The sequence below is a fragment of the Columba livia genome, chromosome 8 (genome assembly GCF_036013475.1).
Source record: "Columba livia isolate bColLiv1 breed racing homer chromosome 8, bColLiv1.pat.W.v2, whole genome shotgun sequence".
Taxonomy (NCBI): domain Eukaryota; kingdom Metazoa; phylum Chordata; class Aves; order Columbiformes; family Columbidae; genus Columba; species Columba livia.
Window position 1 is genome coordinate 26,950,623 of NC_088609.1, and position 23,887 is coordinate 26,974,509.

General features: G+C 41.5%; 1 protein-coding gene across 5 annotated transcripts; it reads left to right on the forward strand.

The window, feature by feature from the left end:
• Positions 1-2,187: 2,187 nt before the first annotated feature.
• MCOLN2 (mucolipin TRP cation channel 2) lies at positions 2,188-23,035 on the forward strand. 5 transcript variants are annotated; one of them, XM_065072663.1, is made up of 14 exons: positions 2,188-2,472; positions 5,833-5,995; positions 8,400-8,573; positions 11,446-11,590; positions 12,140-12,227; positions 12,725-12,821; positions 13,279-13,378; positions 13,953-14,068; positions 15,475-15,624; positions 16,909-17,010; positions 17,123-17,245; positions 19,809-20,015; positions 21,052-21,167; positions 22,455-23,035. In XM_065072663.1, the coding sequence occupies exons 1-14, from the start codon at positions 2,423-2,425 to the stop codon at positions 22,489-22,491; spliced, it is 1,668 nt and encodes a 555-aa protein (XP_064928735.1). In that variant the 5' UTR covers positions 2,188-2,422; the 3' UTR covers positions 22,492-23,035. The 5 variants fall into 5 exon arrangements, with proteins under 5 accessions (XP_064928735.1, XP_064928736.1, XP_064928738.1 ...); XM_065072664.1 differs by having other exon boundaries at positions 5,836-5,995; XM_065072666.1 differs by lacking the exon at positions 2,188-2,472 and adding an exon at positions 2,594-2,786 and having other exon boundaries at positions 5,836-5,995.
• The last annotated feature ends 852 nt before the right edge of the window (positions 23,036-23,887 follow it).

Consider the following 23,887-nt stretch of genomic DNA (forward strand, 5'->3'; position numbering starts at 1 on the left):
ACAAGGCATGGAAAACTACAGTGGGTGACCACAAAGCAGGAAAAGATATTGTATATAGATTTGTCCAATTTCTAATAGGAGAAATCTTCCACTGGAGACTGGTTTCTGTTGCCTAGAGGGCAAACTTCTCTGTGAAGCTGGTTTTGTAGTGAAATCCCTGTTAGAGTTTTTAAGTAATGAGATGTTCTTGTGCTACAGGTAGGAAGTCAATCAACTGAGACACAGAAATTCAGTGAAAACCACGGTCTGCTGGACTACACAGCTTTTAATTTAGCATTGCTGGCAGTTGTGTGGGCTTGGGGAGAAAACAGTTGATGAAAGGTAACTTGCCTTCAAATAGTAATGGGCACGGTCACAGTGTGAAGCTGGGGGAAGGGCTATCCTAAGTTAGGAGATGGACATGTAAAGCAAAGGGTAGGATGGGGTGAGAGGAAAAGAAGGGACAACTGCTTATAAAGTTAGCAGAGTAACAATTGCATATTTCTGGCCAGGAGTGCTGTTACATGGGGGAAAGAAGAACAGTACCCTGACAAGTTACTGGCTTACACCCACTCAAAATGTCCAGCTCTGACTGGAAAAATAAATAATGCTGCTTGTATTACGTATTTGTTATCTCTGTGTTTGTTTGTTTGTTTGTTTTTCAAAAGAAAACAAGACAGTTATTGTTCTCCTTGGTATTGCTGCTGGCAATCTAAGTGCTTGCAGTCCACATTTCTGATCTGCTTAAGCCTTGGTGTTCAGGACATTCATCTGCCTGGCTATCTGGCTCACCTGAGAAGTAGCCAGTCCATTGTGTGTTTTCTAGCCTGCTGGCTGCATTTGAATCAAAGTGCAGCTCTGTCAGGAGATCTGTGGCTGCTGCTGTTGCGTGTGTGGTGGGGCTTTTTAATCTTATTTTGTGTATTGGTTATGGCCTTGCGGAGTCAAGTGTAACAATGATCTTAGTCTAAAAAAACCCTCATGACTTCAGCAGTATCAGTGATCTCAACATCAGCAATGCTAGCAACGCTGCATCCTTGAGACATCAGTATCTTTATGGTGATACAATCAAGCAGGCACAGATAAAACTGTAAAATATAAGTGGAGAGAGCAAAGAAGCAGATAAAGCATCCGATAAACTCATCATGCTTAAAAATGCCATTCTAAGGAACACAGGACTTCCAGTGCTGTCCAAGAAGGCATGGAGGGGTAAGAGAGTTCCTTTGGTCTGATTCTGGGCTCTGAAAAGAATTGCCTGAAAAATATCGATAATCAGTATTTCCTCATGAAAATAAGTTGCACGATGCTAAACTTAAGTAACAGCTGGTTTCATACCAAGGCTCATTTCAATGCCAATGTTTTGCATATGCCCAGGTAGTGAGAACTTATTGTTTCAGCAGAGCTCAGATCTCTTAACAGAATGAAGTTACACAGAGAGGAAGAGGGAGATGGGGGCCATACTTGTTTCTAAGTACCAGTGTCCGTGTTGAATAGAAGCATATTTTCAGCTAAACAGTGTGCCAGAGGAAGAAATCAAATCCAGATATGCTCATGCCTTTCCAATAAAAATGTGTAAAGGCATAATTTAGCTCTGGCAGATGGGGGAAAAACAGGTGCCTGTGATTGCTTCTGTCAGGGGCATCATCCTGCCTGAGGCCATGGCTAATACCAGATGCTTCAGAGAAAGCCTTGAGAAACCTGTCATGCATGAGCTGACACAATGCTATTGAAGCTAATTTTGAGTAACTGCACATGGATGTTTGTCTGGGCTTTTGTTCCATCTTCTCACATAAATAGTGTGACTGTAACCAAACATGGCATCATCCGAGAGTGTTATGTCGGAGTCCTACACTGCCCATCCCTACCGAGTGGGCACGCAGAGAGCTCACCGTTGCTGCAAGGAAGACTCCTAAAAGTCTATATTCTGTTTTGAACACCCACGTTTGGAGTAACCACATGAAACCACATCCTCTGAGGAACTAAGTACTTTTTCAGCTGCAAAAGGACCAGCTCTGTAGTAGCTAATCGAACCCGAGAGTCTGCCCTGCACGTTGTCTCCTCGCCTACAACAGCAACTACCGAGCCTTCCTTCACTGAACACCAGCCTGGGCACCGCTGGCTGCTGCCAGGAGGCAGGGGGGGTGAGGGGAGCGACACCACCGGCTGCCGGGCGGCCGCAGGGCACGTGTGCGGCGGGGCGCCCTCCTCCGCCCGGGCCCATAAAGGCGGTGCGGCCGGCAGAGCAGGACGCGGGGTAGCTGGCGGGACGGGGCTGCGCGGCCTGTGCCGCTCGGGTCGCGGCGTCGGCTTCCCCCGGCCGCCGCCGAGGGCTGCCGGAGCTCCGCGCCGCCTTGCCCGGACAGCGGCCGCCGAGGGCTGCCGGAGCTCCGCGCCGCCTTGCCCGGACAGCGGCCGCCGAGGGCTGCCGGAGCTCCGCGGTCCCATGGAGATCTCTCTCAAGTACCTGCCCGGCGGACGGGCGGCCGCCAGCGGGTGAGCAGGACGGGGCCGGGCGCGGTGCTGCCCGCCCGGGTCACGCCGCCCGGCGCGGCGGGGAGGGGACGGGAGATAAGGGCGCTCCTTCGGTAGCAAAGTGAGCAAAGCGCCCCGGGGCGCGGGTCGGGCCCCAGCCCCCGCTCGGGGCACAGCGGCCGTGTGGGACCGCGATAACGGGAGTGCCTGCCTCACTAGAACGGGGGTGGGCAGCTTCTGGAGAGGAGCCCTTCCCCCGCCTCGCAGTGCTCGGCCACCAGATTAGCCTTTACCCAGGTGTTGCTCAAACTCGTGTTTTAAATTTGCTGCACCAGGTAGGTCCTCTCCGCTCTGCCTCTCGGGGTTCGCGTTGTCCTGCTGTCCAGCAGCTACAGAACTGCCCCATTCTCCTGTTGCTGCGGTCCAGCGCGGGAGCTGCTGTGCTCTGTGTGCCCCTTGCTCTGCCTGCTCTGGCAGCGGGGCTGTTACTGCTCCGGCGGTAACTCAGAGACTGGTAACGTTGACAGCTGTGTGAAAGGAGTTTTACTTCCTCAGTTTCTTGGTGCTTGCTTTCCTGAGAAGTGCTAGGCCATGTGCTCCTCTGAGAGAACTGTAAATTTAGGAAAAGATCATTAAAGTGGAGCTGGGGTTGCCCGGTCTGATATGTAGAAACCAACTCTGTGTGTGGGCTTTTTGTGGGTTTGTTTGTTTGCTTTTCTTATTCTCTCTCCCCTCCCCATCAATCCTGTTAATATCTCTTTAAGGTGTAGAGTTCCAGTAGATAAGTGTTCTTGGTACAGATCTCTGATAGTGGTGAAGAGCTACATATTAAATGCTTATTTAATAAGTACGTAGCTGTAAATTGTAGTCATTGCTGTTGAAACCTCTTTGTTGAATAGAGTTCTGAGCTTTGAAGTGCCTCACTACAAACCAATATCCAAACAGATTGTCCTACCGGATACAGCATTGCAATGGTGGTTATCCTAATGCAGCTTTTAGCATTGAATTAGTAACAATTATTATTTGTGATGCACAACACTTAACGACACTTAGGTACGTGTTTAAACATGCCTAGTAGAGTTAGTCTTCATTCACAAAAAGTTGCTTGTATCAATACTTTACAAAACATGCCAGTGAAACTTACTAAATGGTGTTAATTACACTACTGTGTCTGAATGGAATTGTTGTGTTACTCTGTTTTAGGCTAGGTGCTTCGTTTGGTTTATTTTCAGATGATTAGGCTAATTAACATTTGGGAGAACTAGATAAGTTGCTTTAAATGAGGCAAGTCACTATTAATCACTCAGTCTTTTTTAATGCTTCAGCTGAAGGTTCTAGTTCTGCAGATTCAGTGCCGCTTATTTGGATGTTACCTTGAATCTATTCTGGAAATTAATGGAATAGAAAACAATGCTGTATTTCACCTATTGCCAAAAGAATTATTGATTTGATATTACACCAGGGAATGCCTGTTCTTTATTGGAAGACAAAGCCCAACAGTGATACAGGCTTGAATCTCTTCCTCCTAAGCTGAAAAAGTATTTTGCTTTCCTTGGCTGAATTTCCTCCTCACAGTTTCTACAGCTAAGGGCATCAGTGAAAGTAATCCCTAGCCAGTGGAGTTAAGTGAGGGTTGTATAAGTGACAGTATTGTTATTAGTCATCATCAGGTTTTTAGAATAGCTGTATGGGCGTGAAAGATAACTTTGGAGAAAACCACTGTGTCTTCCATGGTATGTATTTGAATATCAAAGGAAATAGTGTTTCTTATAAGGTTTACTGTTTGATTCTTAAGATCTGCCGCTTCAAATGTGCTTTTACTGGAAACTTACACCGGGATTTTGCTGAAGTCTTGGGGTGGTTCTCATGTCATACTTTCATGCGCTAAGTCTTGACCAGATGCAGCTTAAACCTGTTCTGTTTCCTCTTTCTTTTCCATCTACTCCTATGACTTTCAGTCTGGGTTTTGTGTTTGTTCGTTGTGTACTCACACAAATGCTGCTGCCCCTTCAAGAGCAGCTGGTGCAGGAGCAGCAACGTCTTTGGGTCTCAGTGCAGGACTGAAGTACGTACGTACATGTTTCCTTAGACAGTACTCACAGCTATAATTATGATATGCTTTTCTTTCAGATGTGTTCAAAATTTTCAAGGTTTTTATATCTTTATTAAAACTAGTCCAGTATGTTTTTATTACAAATTTAAAGAGGGATGTACTTCACAGTTTATTTTTCTGAAAAACCTTCCAGTGTTTCTCCTGTCTCAAAACCAAAATCAGCCTACCTTGCGTCATCTTCATGAATGATTGATTTAAGGTTGTGTAATAAAGATAACCTTTGAGCTTTTAATGTTAAAAAAGGTTGGGGTTTTTTTTCAGTTCCTCTTATGAGGAAACACCACAGTGTTGACTTTACTGTGTTTTTTAATTCTCATTTCTCTTCTTATGAGAGAGCTAGTTCTAGCAAATCGAATGTGCTTTGTTGTCTACAGTCCGGGCCCAAATACCTATACACTTCAGGCAGGTGAGAACAAAATAACTTAGAAGGCATCTGAAAACTCGGAAATGATGCTTTTGGTTTTGATCTTGAGAGAAAAATGTTGTCCTTTGTAAAATTCAGAACACAGGGAGTAATTTTCTGGATGGTAAATGGGACTGATAATCACCTTGTGTAGCCAGTTTCAGATATGATTGCTCTACCTTGATACATGGAGGGAGGAAAAATTATAAGTTTGGTTCTGATCTTTTTGTGAAGTAGGAAGATTCTGATAATTACGGTACTGGAAAACACGGTTAAAAAGATGAGGAGAAGGGGAATGTTTTTCAATGTCCTGTTTAGCTGAGAGGGAAAAACTTAGTGATTTAAGACACCTACAACAACAGTTCTCTGTGCTTGTTCCTCCCACTTTTACATGCCCAGGTATTTAAATAAATGAATGCCTATGAGTTTAGCCATTAAAGCTGCATGATCACAGCAGAGGCAAGCTGTGAAGCCTGCTTGGTTGTTTTGTCTTTAAGACACCTTTTTCTGGTGGTAGAATACATGGTTTTTCTGAGAAATGTGTTAACAGTGGCCTCTGTTTATTTCAAATATTTAGTTTTAAGAAAGAGATAAATGTAGACTTGCTGTTACTATTACAAATCCTCTTATTAATGCCTATTTCCTGAGAATTAGTTGTGTAAATGTTGTGTTCTGGTGATGTAATGTGGTTGAATGGTTTTTAATGATGTTATCATAGGGAAATGTTTCTTGCATTTTGCTGTAAAACAAACAGAAAACTGTTACAGACCTTTCATGTCATGTGGTGATCTGAGGCGAAACTGCAATATGAGGAAATTGTCTGCCAAAGCATTCTGTTGGTTTCTAATTAACCTGTTATTTACAGCAGAAATATGATGGCTCAGTCAGATTTAGATCTAAAAGAGGCAGCTCTGAAAGAAGATTTGAAGTTTTACTTCATGAACCCATGTGAAAAATACAGAGCAAGACGTCAAATTCCATGGAAACTGGCTTTGCAGATTTTGAAGATACTTATGGTTACTACTCAGGTAATCCTAACTATGTTTTCACTCTTAGAAGGTGTAGCAATGATGTGCAGGAGAAGCAGGTCTGTGGTTTGGGCCATTGCCATCCCTGGATATTTGTTACTGACTTGAACTTCCTGCTTCAGTCCAGAAGGAAAAAATACTATGAAAGGTGTGTTGAGGGGGAAGAATAACAAACTAAATTAGAAAAGCCTCCTGGAGATTTTGGGGCAATATTTGACCAGGTATTTTGCTGTCTTCAGGCTTGATGTCCCAGTGCTGCCCTGTGGTTTTGCCTCCTGTTATGTTCATAGGTCATAGTTTCACTGGACTGTTTCAAAAGTGGTATTTCTTGAAATCTAGTCAGGAACTTGAAAAGTAAATATTCAGTGTGAAAGTGCTACAGTCTCTCAGGATGATGGGGCTGCGGAATCAAATGTGCCCCTTGCATCTGTCACCAAATGATGCCTTTCAAACAGTCACGTACCTAGAGAAATGGAACCAAAGAAGAAATCAGTTTTTAAGCTGTACTGTGTCACAGTGCAGTTGGTTAATTTACAGTCCAGTAAGAAATGGTGCCTGGAGGTCGAGGGAAGCAAAATGGGACACATGTATAGGTAGAAGTTATTTATCTGGAGTTTTGAAATGCAGGATTCTGACGTCTGACACAGCTAAATCTACAACTTCTAAAAACATGCTGAGTTGCAGTATTCCAGGTTTGTGTTTGTCTTGCCTGCTAGAACTAAGTGTAATCCTGGTGTGTGTGTGTCCCTGTGTTTTGTTGACCACTCTTGCCCTTCATCTCCCCACTGGAGAGACAGGGTGGGCTCGCTGGTCCCGCTGGCACCAGGTCTGGCCTGTGCTGCAGCCGTGGTCCATCTGTCTGTGTGTGGCTGGCTGAAATGGGCTATTTACACTCATGCTGGCACATGGTGACCCGGAATGCGGGAGCTGCTGGGAGCAGGGTGTGTGTTACGGTGCGGGGAAGTAGGGGGTGGGCAGTATGAGTAAGGGGACAGGTTTTCTCATTCTGCTTCACTGGCAGCTGCACCTCAGATGTGGGTTATTGCACTCTCTTCAAAGACAGGCAGTAACCTTAGTGTATGAGTAATGAGACAAAATGCAGCTTTACACTGCTCTGAAAAGGTGCAGTACTTTCCATCTAGCTTAACATACTTAAACTCCTGGAGGAGTTACAGAACATGCGGTTTTTCTGTCTGCTCTTCTAGTCTCTCACTAACCTGCATGAGCAGAATGAGTGCTCTGCTGCTTGGCTTTCAAAGGCTGCAAGATCTTTTGGGTTGCTGCTTAAGATTTTTCTTGTCAATCCCAGGTCTTGCTCAGATGCCAGGCAGGGAGTCAGAAAGAAAATTGAGTTTCTGAAGGAAAATACATTGCTGCTCTGCAGGGAGGTCTCAAAACGTGAGCTACTAGTAAATGGACAAGTTCAACAAGTATCTCTACTTCAGAGCGAGGGGAACACCCTTGCAGGACAACCTGGGATAAGTTAAACCTCCTTTTAGCTGCTTCTGCCAGGTGCCAGCCTGTTAGTTTTGACACCAGTGGCTGCTGTGGTCTGGGGCAGCAGCTGGGGTGCCTGTGCCTGACTGAAGAGCAGAAGAGGCTTTGGTCCCATATGGGGAGTTTTAATCCAATGCCATGCTGAAATCCCCTAGGGAGTCCCCTGAGGAAACACTCCCAACTATGTTTTGTTTCTCTGTATTGCAACTGGAAGATCCCTGATTTTTTTTGCAATACTAACTGGAGTGCTGCAGATTTTTTGTAGCACTCAGTGTGGTGGGTTTTTCTTCTGGTTTTTCAGGTTTTTCTCTAAGACATTAATGAGACATTTTCACATTTGCTGTTAGTAAGCAGTTTAAACCTAGGGTGCAGAGTTAGCTCTTTAGGGCTTGGGATATCTTCCTGCCAATTCTTATTACAGCCTCCTTAACCAGCACCTGGGTCAGGCAGGTTATGGCATTTGTTGCTGTGGGGTCCCACACAGTTTTGCTCTAATCCTGTGCCATGCCAGAGGTGCAGGAATTAGTTCCATAGCAAAGCAGGGTATTTCTGGGCTATCAGGTTATATCTTCTGCCATTTCTATCCTCAACAAAAGGTTTGGCAAATTCCAGTTAGAGTTGTTGGTCCCGGATGTGTGAAAGGTGGCAGTGACCTAGCTGGCTGTGTAGTTGCTGCACTGTAAGTTTTAGAATTGGCAGAAGACTTTGATTTCTTCTTCTCTTACCCTATGTACAGAAAACTTGACTTTAGTGGTCTTATGGCATTAGTTAACAGGGTTTTGTTTTGTGGGGTTTTTTTTCTCCTATTTTAGCAGGGTTATAGCAACAGGCACCTTTGTTTTGTGTTTATTATAATTCGAAGCTTTCCAAAATGCAATTTTGATCTTTTTAAAATTTTTTTTTCCAGCTTATCTTTTTTGGTTTGAGTAACCAGTTGGTGGTCTCATTCAAAGAGGAAAACACTATTGCTTTTAAACACCTATTCCTGAAAGGCTATACTGGAGCTGATGAAGATGACTACAGCTGCAGTATATATACACAGCAGGATGCCTATGATAGCATTTTTTATGTTATTAATCAGGTAAGTGTGTGTGTTTATAATGGACAGTACTAAAGCCAAAGCTAAGGTTCTGGTTTGCTGTTGCCATTCCTGGATTTCAGCTTTGATATTTCAGCAAATCAGCATATGTGGCATATCCTGAGTTTTGAGTGCAGGTGTCTGCATTTTTGTCTCTTGTGGAGAAATCTAAACCAAAATTGTACTCAGTGCATAGTACTGAAATGCAGAAAGTTTGAAAATCAGTCATTTTGTATGAACTGGAATTTTTGTTTAGGTCTTATGTTGAAGAGCTATGGGCCTGAATATACCTATGCATGGTATTCAAAAAATTTGTGCTTAGAGCTACGCTGAATCACAGCTTTGTAGTGAGTGCCAGAGGCCTCAAAATGGGGAATAGGGTACTTCCAGGAATGTAGAGGCACTTGCTCTGGTTAGGAATGGTATTTTAAAGAACAGTCCCTTTACAATTGTGGGAGGAAAGGGAATAAATCTAGGATGAAAATTCAGTAAATATTTTTGCGTTTAATATGAATACATTTAGAAGTCATGAGACAAATGAGGGTGTGTCTGGAAAATGAAACATCTCTTCTGTTTGAGGATGATGATAAGCCCAGAAACTGTTCACATGGGATGAATGGAAAGTGGCTTTAAACCATCGTTCATTTCCTCTCAATATCACCACTATTTCTTCCGTAAACTGTGCTTTTTTTTCTCTTCCTTGCTTGCTTTGTCTCACTTTCCTTCTTTTGTAGGCACTAAGGCTGAGGTGAAGTCCAGATAGAAGACAGTAGAGCAATAATAGCTTTATATCCTCAAGAATGAGCCAATGTGTGATACAGGCATCAGAAAAAGGTCACTTCATAAAATGTCTATGTATAATTGTAGACATATCCTTTAAGGAGATTTAAACTTGTGTAATCTGGATTCTTTAGTGTTCTGTGGTGTTACTGAGGCTTTTAAATCATGTGTAATACTTAAAAAAAAGTGTGTCTCCAAGGAGACATTGACGCTAGTGTTTCCTTTTTTTGGGGTGGGTGTTTTTTAAATTATTTTTTTTTAAAAGATGCCTTCTAGGAGGAGACAAGCTAGCTGGCTACTAAGCTGAAAACAATGCTTTTTGTTTTTGAGATGGGCAGCTAGAAGCCATAGGTTTTGGTGTTTTGAGTTTTACTTTGAAGTGTGTGGTTGGGGGTTTGAACAGGTGGGGCAAGCAGAAGCATATGATATTACAGAAGGTGGTAAGAGTGAACAGCAAAACTGAAGTTGTAAAAAGGGAATTTTAGGCTTTGTATAATATGCCACTGTGATATTTTCACACTCTGAAAGAAAAAGAACATACTTTCCAGTTGGAAGAGTACACAGCTTTTCCTCACTCCTTTCCTGGGTCCAGTTTGGAAGCTTCTATCACAAAGAAGCTGTGTGGAGTTATGCTTGTACCATGCCTGCGGTGGAGCCTGGAGGACTGGGATATTCTGCTGGCTACTCTGTCTGAGACTGCTTAGAAACGTGGAAATGGGGTTTTTGTCTTTACTGTTTTGTAGTGTTGTTTGAAAGTGGCATGTGAGTAACCCAGGGCCACATGCTCTACTGTCAGGAGGGCAGAGCCTGAGAGCACACGTGGCCAGAGCAGTGGCTGTTGGATGCAGTGATCTGGAGATGCCCTCAGAAGGATGTGGAGTTGTGACTAACTACTGTTTCCACTCACTTGACCTGCCTTAGTCAGGCTTGGCTTCCTTAGTTTACTTTGAGATAATGTTGTGACAGGGTACGGAGGCCTGGCCTGAGCTCTTGCACTTGGTGAGGTGATGATAAAAACTAATTAATTACTAAATGCTTATGCTTTCTTCCTCGAAAGGCCAGGGGTCCGTCTGGCTTCTCTTGAACAGTGTTAGCTGGTGCCAAACTGGGCTGGCAGATGACTGTGTTCGTGATTAGTCATTGATCTCCTCAGCTGTTGAGGAGTCAAGAACCAGAGGGAGAGATGTGCCTTGGGGTTTGACTCCTTGTGTAGGGCTGGAAGCTGACTGAGGGTCAGAGGAGGTTTCTTGTTTCCAGCAGATACTGAGGATGTGTGGAAGGCAAGTCAGGAGAGGACTGGCCTTTAATGGAGTTCACTGGTGATGCTAAGGGCTGATCTGTGTGTGGATGATGTTTGACTTGGCTTAGCTCTATTCACTTCAACTTCTAGTCCTTTTTTTTCAAGCATGTCTTAACATATGAAGAAGGTGACTCTGCTGTATTTAGAGTAAGTGAAAAAGAAACTGCCTTCCTCACAGGCATGTTTTCAGTTCCTTCTGTGTGAAGCAGGCAGGTTAAATTACTTTTGGAGGCTGCCCAAGGTCTCTGTATGTTCCACAGTTGCTGGTTATGTGGTGAATATGTGGCCTCCCTCTTCTGTAGTCACACAGGGAGCAGCTTTGGTTTTACTCTTGGGGTGGGCTTGATAAGAACTGTGACTTGGATTGTACATAAAGCAATCAAGTTTTAAGTGGTGTGAAAACTAACACCTTTATGAGATAAATACATAAGATACCCCAGAACTGTGTGTGGTTAGTAGCAATACATTGAAGTCCCTGCCAGGAATCTAATTAAGAGCTGCCTGCTGGCTTGCTGCCTGGCACACAGATCATCGTTTGCAGGCAGCCCAGTAGGTACTGGGCTCCCAGTCACCATGTCATCAGCATGCCAATCACTACTAATTAGTGGCCAGCAGCCCTCTTTACTTCCCATAAGCTATCCACTCTCAATTTACAGACTTTGTGAAAGTAAAGATTGTTTTTTTTTTTTTAAAGGTAAAAAGCTATATTGATACACATAACTTTGAGATGGCAAGTCACTGTCTAATGCAAAAGAGACTACTATCTCTGTAACTTCTGTTTTGTTTTTAAACTAGTACAAGCAATTAAAGAACATATCCCTGGGGACGCTTGGTTATGAACATGAAGGATCAGGTTTAAAAATCTGTAAACAACAGTACAGGAAAGGCACGATGCTTCCTTCCAATGATACACTGAACATAGATGTTTCTACGGAAACAGGTATAGTATTGTTGTACTAAAAATGTCTTGCTGCGGAGTACTTATGTTCCAATGTAAAGTCAGTAAAGTTTAATACCAATGGCTTTTTGCATGGCAATTATAGTAACACAAACCTGCCTTTTGTCTATTCCCCTCTTGTTTTTTACCTGCTTAGAGGTGGTTACTGTGTAGACTATAGGAAGCTCTTTACAACTGCTGTCGTTAGTGGGTTGTGTGTGTGTTTGGTTTTGTTGTCTTGTTTTGTTTGGGTTTTTCCTGTGTGTCTGTTCCCCCCTCCATGCAGAAAGCTCAAATACAGAATTCTGGATGCTGGTCTGTCTGTACCTTTGGTGGGTGGGTGTCATTACCACCTCTCAGGGCTGTTAGCCTCTCAAAATTTACTGCATGAACCTGCTTCTGATCCCATCAGCTGGGGCTCTCTATGGATAGGTTTGTTCAAAATTAACATTTTGCCTGGTTAGGACTTGCCATTCAACCTGGTTATCTCAGTTTTATGCTGCTTTCTGTGTGAACCTTTTAAGGTTACAGCTTTTACTTTTCTCCTTCCAGAATGTATCTTTTTAAAGCCACAGGAGCTAGCTGGTAAGAGGGCTGAACTGAAGCTGAACTCCTCTTTTTTCAATCTTGAATTTTACAGGTAAAATGATAGTGAGGATTTTTTTTTTTTTTTTTTTTTAATTTTTAACTTTGTCTTTCCGTGTGAACACGGTGGATTCTGAGTTGTGCAGCTTCCTTGCTTTGTGTATGTGTTTGTGTGTATTTACATACACCTCATTAATGTTTATAAATATGTAAAGGGTGAGTGTCATGAGGGTGGAGCCAGGCTCTTCTCAGTGACAACCAATGATAAGACAAGGGGCTATGGGTATAAATTGGAACACAGAAGGTTCCGTTTAAATTTGAGAAGAAACTTCTACAGTGAGGGTGACAGACACTGGACCAGGCTGCCCAGGGAAGTTGTGGAGTCTCCTTCTCTGGAGACATTCAAAACCCACCTGGGTGCCTTCCTTTGTAACCTCATCTGGGTGTTCCTGCTCCATAGGGGGATTGCACTGGATGAGCTTTGGAGGTCCCTTCCAATCCCTGACATTCTGTGATTCTGTGATATATTTATACACTTTTTTAAACATTCAGACTTATACAGGTTGAAATCTCCTTCAAGCTAAAAGGCATTGCCCTACAGACAATCCATGCCCGTGAATTGCCCGACTGCTATGCATTTCAAAATACTGTAAGTGAATATGGGGTATGGCACTTCCAACACTGTATATTATAACAAGATCTTAAACTGAGGGGTAGTCATCATCCTTATACTTCAGCTGCGAGGCAAAACCAGTTGAGCATGTCTTTGCCCTTAGCCCTCCTTCCCAAAGGCTGCTGAAATGTTGTTGCCATGGGACAATATTATTTTATCATATTCCAGCTGGTAACTTCACAGCCTGAGAAGATAGGTCATCATTATTCTTCTAAAGGTTAAACTTGAAGTTTGGCTTCTTGGAATACTGCTTTTTGTGCTATATGTGACACATCCTCAAATTATGTCTGTATGAACACTCATGGTGATATCTTTCTCAAAGCTTACCTGATGAACAAATATTAATGCATATTATGTCAAAGCACTTACCAAAATTTTTTTTTTTATGGAATGAAATTTTAAGCTCACTTCTGATCTACTCTTGTATTTCTAGATAACTTTCAATAACAGAGCCCACAGTGGAAAAATCAAAATTTACTTTGATAGTGACACTGATATTCAAGAATGTAAAGACTGGCATGTATTTGGCTCTGGTAAGTATGGTGCATGTGTGTTTGCATAATAGCACATCTTCTCCTGTCACTTCCCCTGCTCTATAACAATCTGTCTAGCAAGACATTCCCTGTCCTGTTCATCAGTTGATATGAGTAAGCCAAGGAAAATGTCTGATTTGGGTTCACATGATGGCTTGTAAAGCTGTGGATGAAAAGAATACAGTGTAGAAAGTCAAACAAATTTTTGGTTGCAGGTCATGGAATAAGAGGTGGGATTTCTTGTTTTGTTTAAATTTAATAATGCTAGTATGCACCAAAGTCTACATTTCTCTTACTCTGTGTAATTCTAACACTGGAGTACAGATGAACTGATGAACTTAGTGCAAAAAGGGGATGCTTATATTAATCCATCCTTGGTTTTATGTTTAAGAACTTGAACATGCCTTTCACTCTTGTGGCCCAGTCTCCATAGTGGCAGAAAGAATACTTCTTATACCCCATCTGTTCATGGGGTGAGAGTGTTTAAATGCAAAATATGTGACATTTTGTGACAATTGGTTCTCAGAGAGATGTGAAACGACTAACTTTACTTCCTTTCTTTGATTCTTTACAGTTCTCCAGAAAAACACTCAGTATATTCTAGTCTTTGATGGATTTGTCATTTTAAGTTGCTTTGCTTCTCTCATCCTCTGTACACGATCCATTGTTCTTGCCTTGAGACTACAAAAAGTAAGTACAGTGCTCATAATCTCAATTATTATTTTGTCTGTCTTGTTTACTGCTAGTCTTGTCAAGTGATGTGTTTTGGAATATTGGTAGTATATCTGTTGCAGGATGTTGCTCTTTTACTGTATCTCTGTCTCTTGAAAGGATGTGTAGATGTCTCTGAACAGTTTCTAGCTGAATGGGTTTTTACTTCTGTTTATGTAGTGCTGTAATACAAAGTATTTCGTATTTCAAGGGCAAAAGGAGACTTAATTTTTTTGTCCAGGACTTAATTTTGTCCAGGATTTTATGTGAAAAAAAACCTTCTGAGTCTTTGTGCTGCTAACAGCTAACACATCCTGCACATTCCAACACGAATTCTTCCTTCCCTGGCTTCAGTGTAGAATTCCCATAGAAGTCTTCTCATAAATTAAAGTTTTAGTGAACATCCCACAAAGCCAGCTCTAACTGGAGAAAATGTAAAGCACGACATGTAGTCTAACTTTCGTTGGGATTTTTGGTCTTTCTGGAGCTGGATCTACCCCTTTTCAGTTATTCTCTCCTGCTCTCTCCACAATCACTGATCGCCATCTGCTGTCACCTTCCTTGCTCATCCTCCTCTGCAGACTGAGGCTAACCCTCTCCCACTTCACCTCAAGCTGCTTGCAGAGCTTCATATATGCAGACTCAGTTCTTCTGGTCCAAATACTGATGTAGGAACACAAGCTGTGCCCTGAGATGTACCAGGTATAACTGTTAATTGATACAGACTTTGCAAGTATATGGCTTGCAAGTATATGGCTTGCAGTTGGGAGAAGAGTTCAGGATAGGTAGGGTATGAAAGCACAGATACTTGTTTATCTTGTTCAATATATCCTTTCTGTAGCTTGTAAACAAGACAAAGCGTGAAGAGGACACAATTCAGCAAAGGCATTGCCAAACTGCTGTCAAGAATAGGGACGTTAGCATTTATTCATGAGCAAAAAGAGCAAGTGAAAGCAGATAGGTGGTGTTGAGTGTGGGAAGTGATATTATCAGGTCTACTGGAAATGAGAGCACTTCCCTTATAGTTGTATTTGAGTTACTAATTCTCTTTTTCACTCCTTTAGTTGAGTGGCCTTGCTCTGTTGGAGGTGGATAGAAACTTTTGTGGAGGGGGCTAAAAAAGGGGCAGCAAGCCATGGTTAGGCTAGTGGGGGTTGGTTATGAAGTCAGATGTTCTGTGAAAAGTTGTTTTTTCACTGGCCTAAACCAATCTCATTTTTTACTATTTCTGTTGCAATTGAGAATGAGTTTTAAGCTATTATTCCAGCAACTACTATAGGGAAAAGGGTTATGTGAAACTTGAGTGTTGCTATACTACCAAGGCATCTGTACATATTTTTCATCTAAGGTGACCTGTAACTAAACATCTACATGCTTATCAATAGAGATTTGTGAACTTCTTCTTGGAGAAATATAAGCGTCATGTCTGTCATGCTGACCGCCTGGAGTTCATAAATGGATGGTATGTCCTGGTAATTATCAGTGATGTGATGACAATCATTGGGTCAATCCTAAAAATGGAAATAAAAGCCAAGGTGAGAATTTAATACCTCAGATAAAATACTAATCTTGTTACAACCAAGTGTAATGTGTTTTAACTTGGGGAGAAATGAAAGTGAGCTATCATAGTCACTAGTAATCTTATTTACTTTTGCTAGTGCTTTTTCCTTCATTTCCTAGTGCTAGTTTGACTGATAGCTGGTTTTGGTCCCTTTTCCTCAAAGTCATTCAGTAAGACCATATAAGCTATTTAAACATCTTATTTTCACAGTGGTAAGTCCCCTAATCCCTGGTATAGGAACTGTGGGTAGACAGTTTCTAACAAAACAAAACCAAACCCCACAATCAAACAAAAACAAACAGAAAAAAGCGCAACTTGGGACCTTGACGTCCCACTCTAGACTTACTGAAATCAAGGTGTTTTGTCCAACTGGCAGCTCTTCAGGTTTTTTTTTTGTTTGGTTTTTGTGTTTTGTTTGTGGGGTTTGTATGTATGGGGGGGGGGGGTTTCTTTTTGGTGTGGTGTGTGTTATTTTTTGGGTGTTGTGTTGTTGTCGTTGCTGTTGTTTTGTTTTCTCACAATAGAGCAATTCATGTGTTCACAAAGCTTTGTATTCTGGGAAAACCAGGGTAGGTAGTATGCTGCTTATGTTTTATATGTACTAAGGCTCAAAGAGCGGGTGGCCAGAGTGGCCTTCAGAGGAAGCACTTGAGAACCTCCCGCTGTATGGCAAATTGGCGGATGAGGGTAGGAAATCTTGAGCTAGATGGGTATCTCATGCTTACCTCAAACAGTTCTAGCCTTCTAAAATAAAATGCAAGTATAATTGGTTATAAACTTCACTGGTAGCAAAAAATGGTGTTCAGGCCCTGAATGGCTGTCAACCTGTTCAGAGATGTAAATGCATGTAGTATGGAAAGGGCTGTAGTACTGAGGCTCGCTTTTCATTTAAATGATGGGTCATGTTTTCCTAAATAGTGAATGAGAGCTTGTTTGCCTAACAATAGTATATATTGACATTTTTATTAAAAACAAAAAGTTTAAAACCATGTCATAATCAAGCTAAAGGCTTTAGTTATTCATGCAAAACTACAATAATATCAGTGTAGATGTGCTTTCATTTGCAGCACTATTGCATTTGGGCGATCTTGGTAAACAACTGCAGTTCACTTTGGTCTGATTTTTGTGATGTAGCAACATCCTTTCAGTGTTGAACTGCCCTGCTTTCTTTGTTTGAACTGCTGAAACTTGAATAGCTGTCAAGCTGACATACCTACTGCTTTGTAATTTGACCACCTGTTCTGTTTGGATCCCTCAGAACCTTACAAGTTATGATGTCTGCAGCATTTTACTTGGAACATCAACTTTGTTTGTCTGGGTTGGAGTCATCAGATACCTGGGATATTTTCAAACCTACAATGTAAGGCTGAATTAAAATATTCAACAACTAAAGCATATAGTTATCACTCTTACTCAGGTCTCCCTAACTTGTGGCTTTTTCCCATTCTCCTTTCTTCCACCCTGATATGTAGGTGCTCATTTTAACTATGCAAGCATCATTGCCCAAAGTGCTAAGGTTTTGTTGTTGTGCTGGGATGATTTATCTTGGCTATACTTTCTGTGGTTGGATTGTCCTGGGACCCTATCATGAAAAGGTATGTACTCCTTTCTTGGTCTAATGATGTGTGAATGACTGTGTGTATAGTTCTTAGTTGTAACAGCAGAAATAGGTCTTAAATTCATGTTGTTGTTTAAAAGCTTTAACTTGAAGAACACAGGAGTAGTTCTTCCATGTGTACCTCCTGTCACCTGCTCCATTTAACAAAATAAACCGTGTTCTTGCTTTCACTGTGTGCTTGAACTCAAGGTTTACCCAGGCTGGGGACTTTAGGTAAATCGGTCTGTATCTCTTTCGCCCTCTTCTGGCAGTCCCAGCTCAGTTGGGTTAAAGAGACACCAGCTCTCCGTTAACATTTTGGGGAATCTCCTTGACTCCGACTTTGTTTTTCCAAGTCTTCCCTGTGTCATGTAGCTTCAGTTCTTAAATCTTGTCTCCTAAAGGAGTGGATGAATGCTTGTCTTGTTTACTTTGCTTCCTTTGTGTTCTCTGTGTGGTGGTGTTGTTAGTGTGTTGGTTTTGTTTGTTTTTGTGTTTTTTTGTTTGTTTGGGTTTGTTTGTGTTTTGTTTTTGGTTTGGTGTTTTTTTTTTTTTAAAGGTTGGTATCAAAGTATGTGCCTGGTGTTTCATCTTATCTGAAACCTGGATACAGCAGTAAGGCTTTGTATATTCCAAAACACATGCAAAAAAAATCTGCAAAACTTGTTTGTTATTTCTTGGCAGATGTTCTTCCGTGACAGTTTTAGAAAAGGCACATTCCTGTTGTGATAAATTCTAGATGTCCTCTATTCAGTAATGAGCGTATGACTTTTCATTCTCGATTTCTGGTTACACACAGTATATACAGTAACAGAGACACAGGCTGCAGTGCTTGCTTCAGCTTTTTGCACCCCCAGAGCTCCGATTCCTCTAACATAATGCAGTTCTCTGCTTTGAGAAATGTAGTTGTTCAGTCTGTGCGTATTTTAAGTTGATGACAATACATTTCTCCGTGGTAATCTATGGGATCCTTGGTCATACTAGAGGCTTAATTGTTTATAACAGGCACAGCGTAATTACTGTTGTAGCTTCCCTGCAGCAAGTACGTTAATTATCTGAGCAAAAGAAAGTGTAGTAAATAATATTCCTACCTGTGAAGGTGTTACCTCTTGCTAAATCTCCCAGATCCCTGTGAAGGCAGGCAGGCAGCTGTAGCTGTGGGGTTTCCTATTCCAGCCGGTCCCCGCTGGAAGGCGATGTGGCACCGTGCAGAGCCCAGCTGGGCGCTCTGCAGTGTGAGCGTCCCTGGAAGGGGACGGGAAGAGCTTTCTCTGCTGTGCACGTCTGCAGGAGAAGGGTCCCTGTGCTCCACAACTGAATACCTTGGCTCAAAAACATACAAATGCTTTTTTCTTCTGTGGACAGAGAGAGGGAGTGGTAACCCTGGATTTTGTGTTGTGTCAATCCAGGAGCTTGTAAGTGTGAGCAATCCTTAGCAGTTTTCTCTCTGCCTATGAATCAAAACTTGTGGGTTACTCAAGAATTACCCGTGCTATGGACCCCTTCTTCTCAGAGAATGTGCTGCTGAGTATTATAATGGCTCTAAAAATAAATAAAAAGATTACTTAAAAAATAAGCCATAGGTAAGGCCAGACCTGCTGTTTATGTGCGACGCTATGTTCTTACAAACATATGCCTCTTGACAACTTGTTTCTAATATAGTACCAAAATTAAAGTGAGTGTAGTACTGTTGCTTTGTTGATAATAACTACATTAAAATATTATGCATTAATTAATATTGTCGAGTAAAGTATAGTTAACAAATCCAGTTATTTGGAGGCACAAAGTGATAGTGAGAAGTGTACTCACCTGGTTGCTGAATAGAGTTTAGCGTCAGAGCATGTTCCTGCTTGGGGAAATGGAATTAAGAATTTAAGAGGATGTCCTTGAAATTAAACCATGATTTTGTCCAGGATGTGCTTAGTAGCTTTTACCTACAGCTCAGGGTTTTCTGAATGACAGATAGATGATGTTCTCACCAGACAAATGTGGTTTAGATCATTTGAGGTCAGAAGGCTACATGCTATCTCTAACTTCTTAATACAGTATTGATTTATTACTCCTGCTCCAGTAGCACTGCAGAGCTGGGTAACCAGAGGATGTAGATTCTGTTCCTAGCATAACGCTGCTGATTTACTATATATATTCCGCGAAATCACTTTATCTACATGTTTTGGCAAACAGAATGATATTTTTCTGCAGGTTTAAACCAGCTTGAAATTTGGTAACAAACTTTCTGTAGTGGTGATGCTCAACAGGCAAAACAGCCAGTAACTGATGAGTTTATTGTTTTAAAATAAATCTTAATATTTCTAATGTAAATGTATAATGCTTAGCCAAGACTATATTTCTGCGTGGTTCTGTTACTGATGTGTATGTTTTGGCCTGAATGTACAGGAAAGGAAGTGTGGTAGCATTTGATTGGCTGGGTTGACTATTTTCTTCTGCTATGAGTAAAACCCTGAACAAAATTACTTTTGTTTTTATAACACCTTTCACTTTCCATTTAATCTGGATGTTTGACCTTCACATTCTATTAATAATTCATACTTATTTTCTAGTTTGAAGATCTGAACACAGTGGCTGAATGTCTGTTTTCGTTGGTCAACGGTGATGATATGTTTGCAACATTTGCTCAGATCCAGCAGAAGAGCACATTGGTGTGGGTGTTCAGCCGGTTATATCTGTATTCCTTCATTAGTCTGTTTATATACATGATCCTCAGCCTCTTTATTGCTCTCATTACCGACTCCTATGACACTATAAAGGTAAAACATTTTTCCTTCCCATTACACTTCTAATCAGTTTTGTATTCATTCTTCTTAGTCACTCAACACCGCACAATCTAGGATTAGTTATGATGACTGGTGAGTCTATTAAAATCTTGTAGTTTAGTCTGTGGTGAAATTGGGAGGATGACTGGGTAGTCATCCAAATGACTAAGCAATAATTGGCTTGGAAAATCATCCTTAGTGTGTGTCCCAATATTTTCTGCTGCTTCACCTGGCTTCAAAATGTAACAGCTTATGGAAACACAAGTTGAAGGATGAGTGGAAAGAGCTGAATAATTCTTGTTTGGAGTGAGCGCTTCTTCTCATGGCACTAGAAGCTGAGGTCAGGAAGGGCTTGCTGGCGTCTTGGAGAATACCCCATTGATAGGAGTGTGGCAGGGGCCAAGAAGATAACTCTAAATTCATTTGCTTAATGGCTTGCTTAATGCACTGCTTGGAAATCTGTGGTTAAAAGGAAATGTCTTCCGAAAGACCCACTACTTCTTGTTCAACTTAAAATTGCAGCCTCCATTTCCAGTATAAACTGTCTGAAAGTGAAATGAAGTCTTTAGTAATTACCTTTTGTTCTTGTCCTCCAGTGCTGTCTCTCCTTTGTGCTCCTGATAGCTGCAATAACTGGTGGGAAGGCAATGCAGATCATCCTCTTCAGCTCTTGTCCCTTTCTTGTCTCAGTGTTAGATAAACAGGCCAGCAAAACAAGGCTGTTCTGACATGAACCACAACTTCCAGACTGAGCAAGAGGAGCTCAAAATATAACTCAGCTGTCTGTGCATCTGAGTTTATTGGATGGTCTGATCTGCAAAACATTTTACTGTTACTCTTCCCTCCGAGCACCTTGTGTGGGTCAATGTGTGAGCCACTTCAGTGTGATGAACTGCTGTTTTGCAGAGCATTTCTGCAGCGTGGCAATACTGAACATCCACTTCAAGGCCCTTCACTCTAGAGGAAAATTTAGAACACTTCATGGCCAGTAACTTCTAATGTGTTTTAAATAAAGTACTTTCTCTTTCAGAAATACCAACAAAGTGGGTTTCCAGTAACAGATCTACACGAATTTCTAAAAGACCATGGCAGTGTTGCTTACAGAAAAGAAAGTACTTCCATGCCATTCATCTGCTGCTGTAGGAGGTCAGTAGGCTGTACTTCTAATAAAAACATTAAATACACCAGTTAATTTCTTGCAGCAAAGTTTCACAAATGCTGGAGCATCCAGAATTCAGCCCGTGGAATATTTGGAATCTGTTGTTCCTCTTGTGTTTTACTTGGTGTTAGATCTTTACCACTGCTGCACCATCAGGAGACTAATTCTGAGCTTAAAAGCATGTTTTAAGTGCTTTGCTCATATCAAAACTACCATGCAGAAACTGGTAGAAGCTGATGGGAGGACAGCAGGGTATAACATGCAACTGCCAAGGAGTGAAGAGCAAACTAAGTCTCTGCTTCTTAGGGTTTTGCAAGTCTTCTGTTTCTAAAAAAGCTTTTCCCCTAGTCTGGGAGTAATAGCAGAAAGCAAGAGAATGTGATTCAGGCAAGGTCCCGTACTTATCCTGAAGCTGTGCTGTGTCTGTGAGGAAAACTCATTCCATGCTATCTGTCAGAATACTGGAAACACACTTGTAAATGTCTGTTTGCCACCAAGCCTTTGGAGGTCTTACCAGTGGTCCTATTTAAGTTAGAGTTGTTGAGAGGTAAATGTCTCACCTGGTGCTGGTGTGGAAGTCTTATTCTTTGAATTCTGTTTCCAAGGAGACCTAACACACCTCTGCATCCCTCATTGAGAGTGGAAGGGCCTTGTCACTGTCCCTAGGCAGTCCAGGAGAATTCCTGCTTGTGCACAGACTGGTTGTGAGCACTGTGCAAGGAAGTGAGGCTATGGGAGAAAGGACAGAGCTGGATGTGAACACTTGCTCAATCCCAAATGGTGTAACAAATCCTGCTTTAGCAGTAGGATACTTGTGTACTTATCTGCCGAAGCTTTTGTAAAATGCAACTTTATACTTTGGATGTACTCTGGCAGCCAAAAAGGAGCATGTGTGGTGACGATGGGCAGGTACCCCAGCAGTTGCTGTGAACACTTGAAAGCCAGCTAGTTAATAAGAGCTCCAGCCAGGTACAGCCTCAGGTTTCACATAAAAGTCATTGTGCAGGATAAGAGATTTTTGTCTGCTTGAACATATTTTACTCTAATACACTGCAGAGTATTGAGGGCACAAGCCTGGCATCTGGAGTGCAAATCCAGAGCTTTTACTACTGAAGCTGTTCCTGCTTGATTGTCCCTGTGCGGGTGCTGGAGCTTTATGCTGAAATTGGAGAGCACAGAACAAAAGGATCATAGCTCAGCTTGGTTTTGTAGGGGTAAATACTTCCTATTGCATTTCCTGCTGAATGAAAAATTGTTAATTTTTTTCTTTGCAGACAACAGAGTGATGACAACCTGATACTTCTTAATTGATGATTACACATTGAAGTTTGTTGCTAATATATGCAAAGAAAGCATAGTTGTATGGAGAAAAATAATTCTCCAAATTGCAATGAAACCCACTATCTGGACCTGCCTCATTGTGAATGGGACTAATCTTGCCTAATTAAGGTGTTGGGAGGAGAAAAGCTGCTAATATGACATCAGCTGGCTGACCAGGAGGAGAGCCCAGAAGCTGGATCTGGAGGAGAGCTGTGAAGAACTCTATATTCTTGCCCCAAGTCTGTTACGTTAAAGAAGGCTGATCATGGAGCAGTGTCTGTGGGAGCCCTGTTCCTCACCTCTGGGAGGAGGAAAAGCAGCCTTGAAGCAACTGCTGTTGTTAATACAGAAAAAAAATGCTTGAAAAATATATACATACTTTTTTTTTTAATAGTTCCATACTAAAAAATATTCAAGATGAAGTATTCAGGGAGAAGGGAGGAGTTTTTTGTTTGAAGTGATGCATTTGGCATTGTGACTGTAATTTCTACTTGGAACAATTCATTTCATTGAAATAAATGTATGTAAAACTACAGAGCTGCACAAAAGTGCAAATTAATTGCTGTTCTCCTTATTGTATAATATTTTGAAACAAATAATTAATAGATCACAATTTTTTCTTTACCAGCTTTACTAAAAACCAAAGTATTTTGTGGATTATTTTTTTGCTTTCAGTCTTTTATGTCTATAATATTTCATGTGTACTGTGTCCAAATTAAACTTACTACTTTAGCTATAGGTAAATACTCTTTTTGCATGGTTGCAGACTTCCACAGCAAGCATCATGTGAAGGATGATAAAAAGATTATTGCTTCATTTTTCTTCTTTTTAGTATTGCACTGTTTTGTTGCCATAACCTGAAGGACAAATTCGGGCAAAAGCAATGCAAAGGAGTTGATTTGCCTAATTACTTAATTTCAAACACATCTTAAGTGGAAGAAAATATGTAACAACTGCGTCTGGCAGTTGATTTGTTCAGTTATTTTCTAGGTGTCTTTACAGATGACCATCTCAGAGTACTGGTTTTTGGTGGGTGTTGGTTTTGTGGTGTTTGGTGGTGATTTTCTTTTTGTTTTTTCTCTTCCCTTTGACTTTTTTTACTTCAATGAGAACAGAGCACAATTGGTCTCTTTAAAGCACTTCTGGTATAGTTCTGCCATAGGTGTTACCAGCTGCTTCAGAAGACTTTCAGTGGTACTGACTGCCCCCAGGGGTGTGTGGGCTATTGTATTAGATGCTGCACTTTATCTAAATGGACCTATCTACTTACTGAAAGCAAATTGTAGCAGAAAATGTTTGCTTTGGAGTGTGTGGGCTAGGACTTGGTCTTTAATATGTATGCTTAACTATTAATTATGGACTTTGTGCGACTTCAGGCTTACTGGCA

What these genes read in the sequence shown, in the direction of transcription:
- MCOLN2 (XM_065072663.1), top strand. Translation starts at nt 2,423, where the DNA reads ATGGAGATCTCTCTCAAGTACCTGCCCGGCGGACGGGCGGCCGCCAGC. An exon ending in AAATGGAAATAAAAGCCAAG is followed by an intron (nt 15,625 to 16,908) that starts GTGAGAATTTAA and finishes TGGATCCCTCAG; the next exon opens with AACCTTACAAGTTATGATGT. An exon ending in GATATTTTCAAACCTACAAT is followed by an intron (nt 17,011 to 17,122) that starts GTAAGGCTGAAT and finishes CCTGATATGTAG; the next exon opens with GTGCTCATTTTAACTATGCA.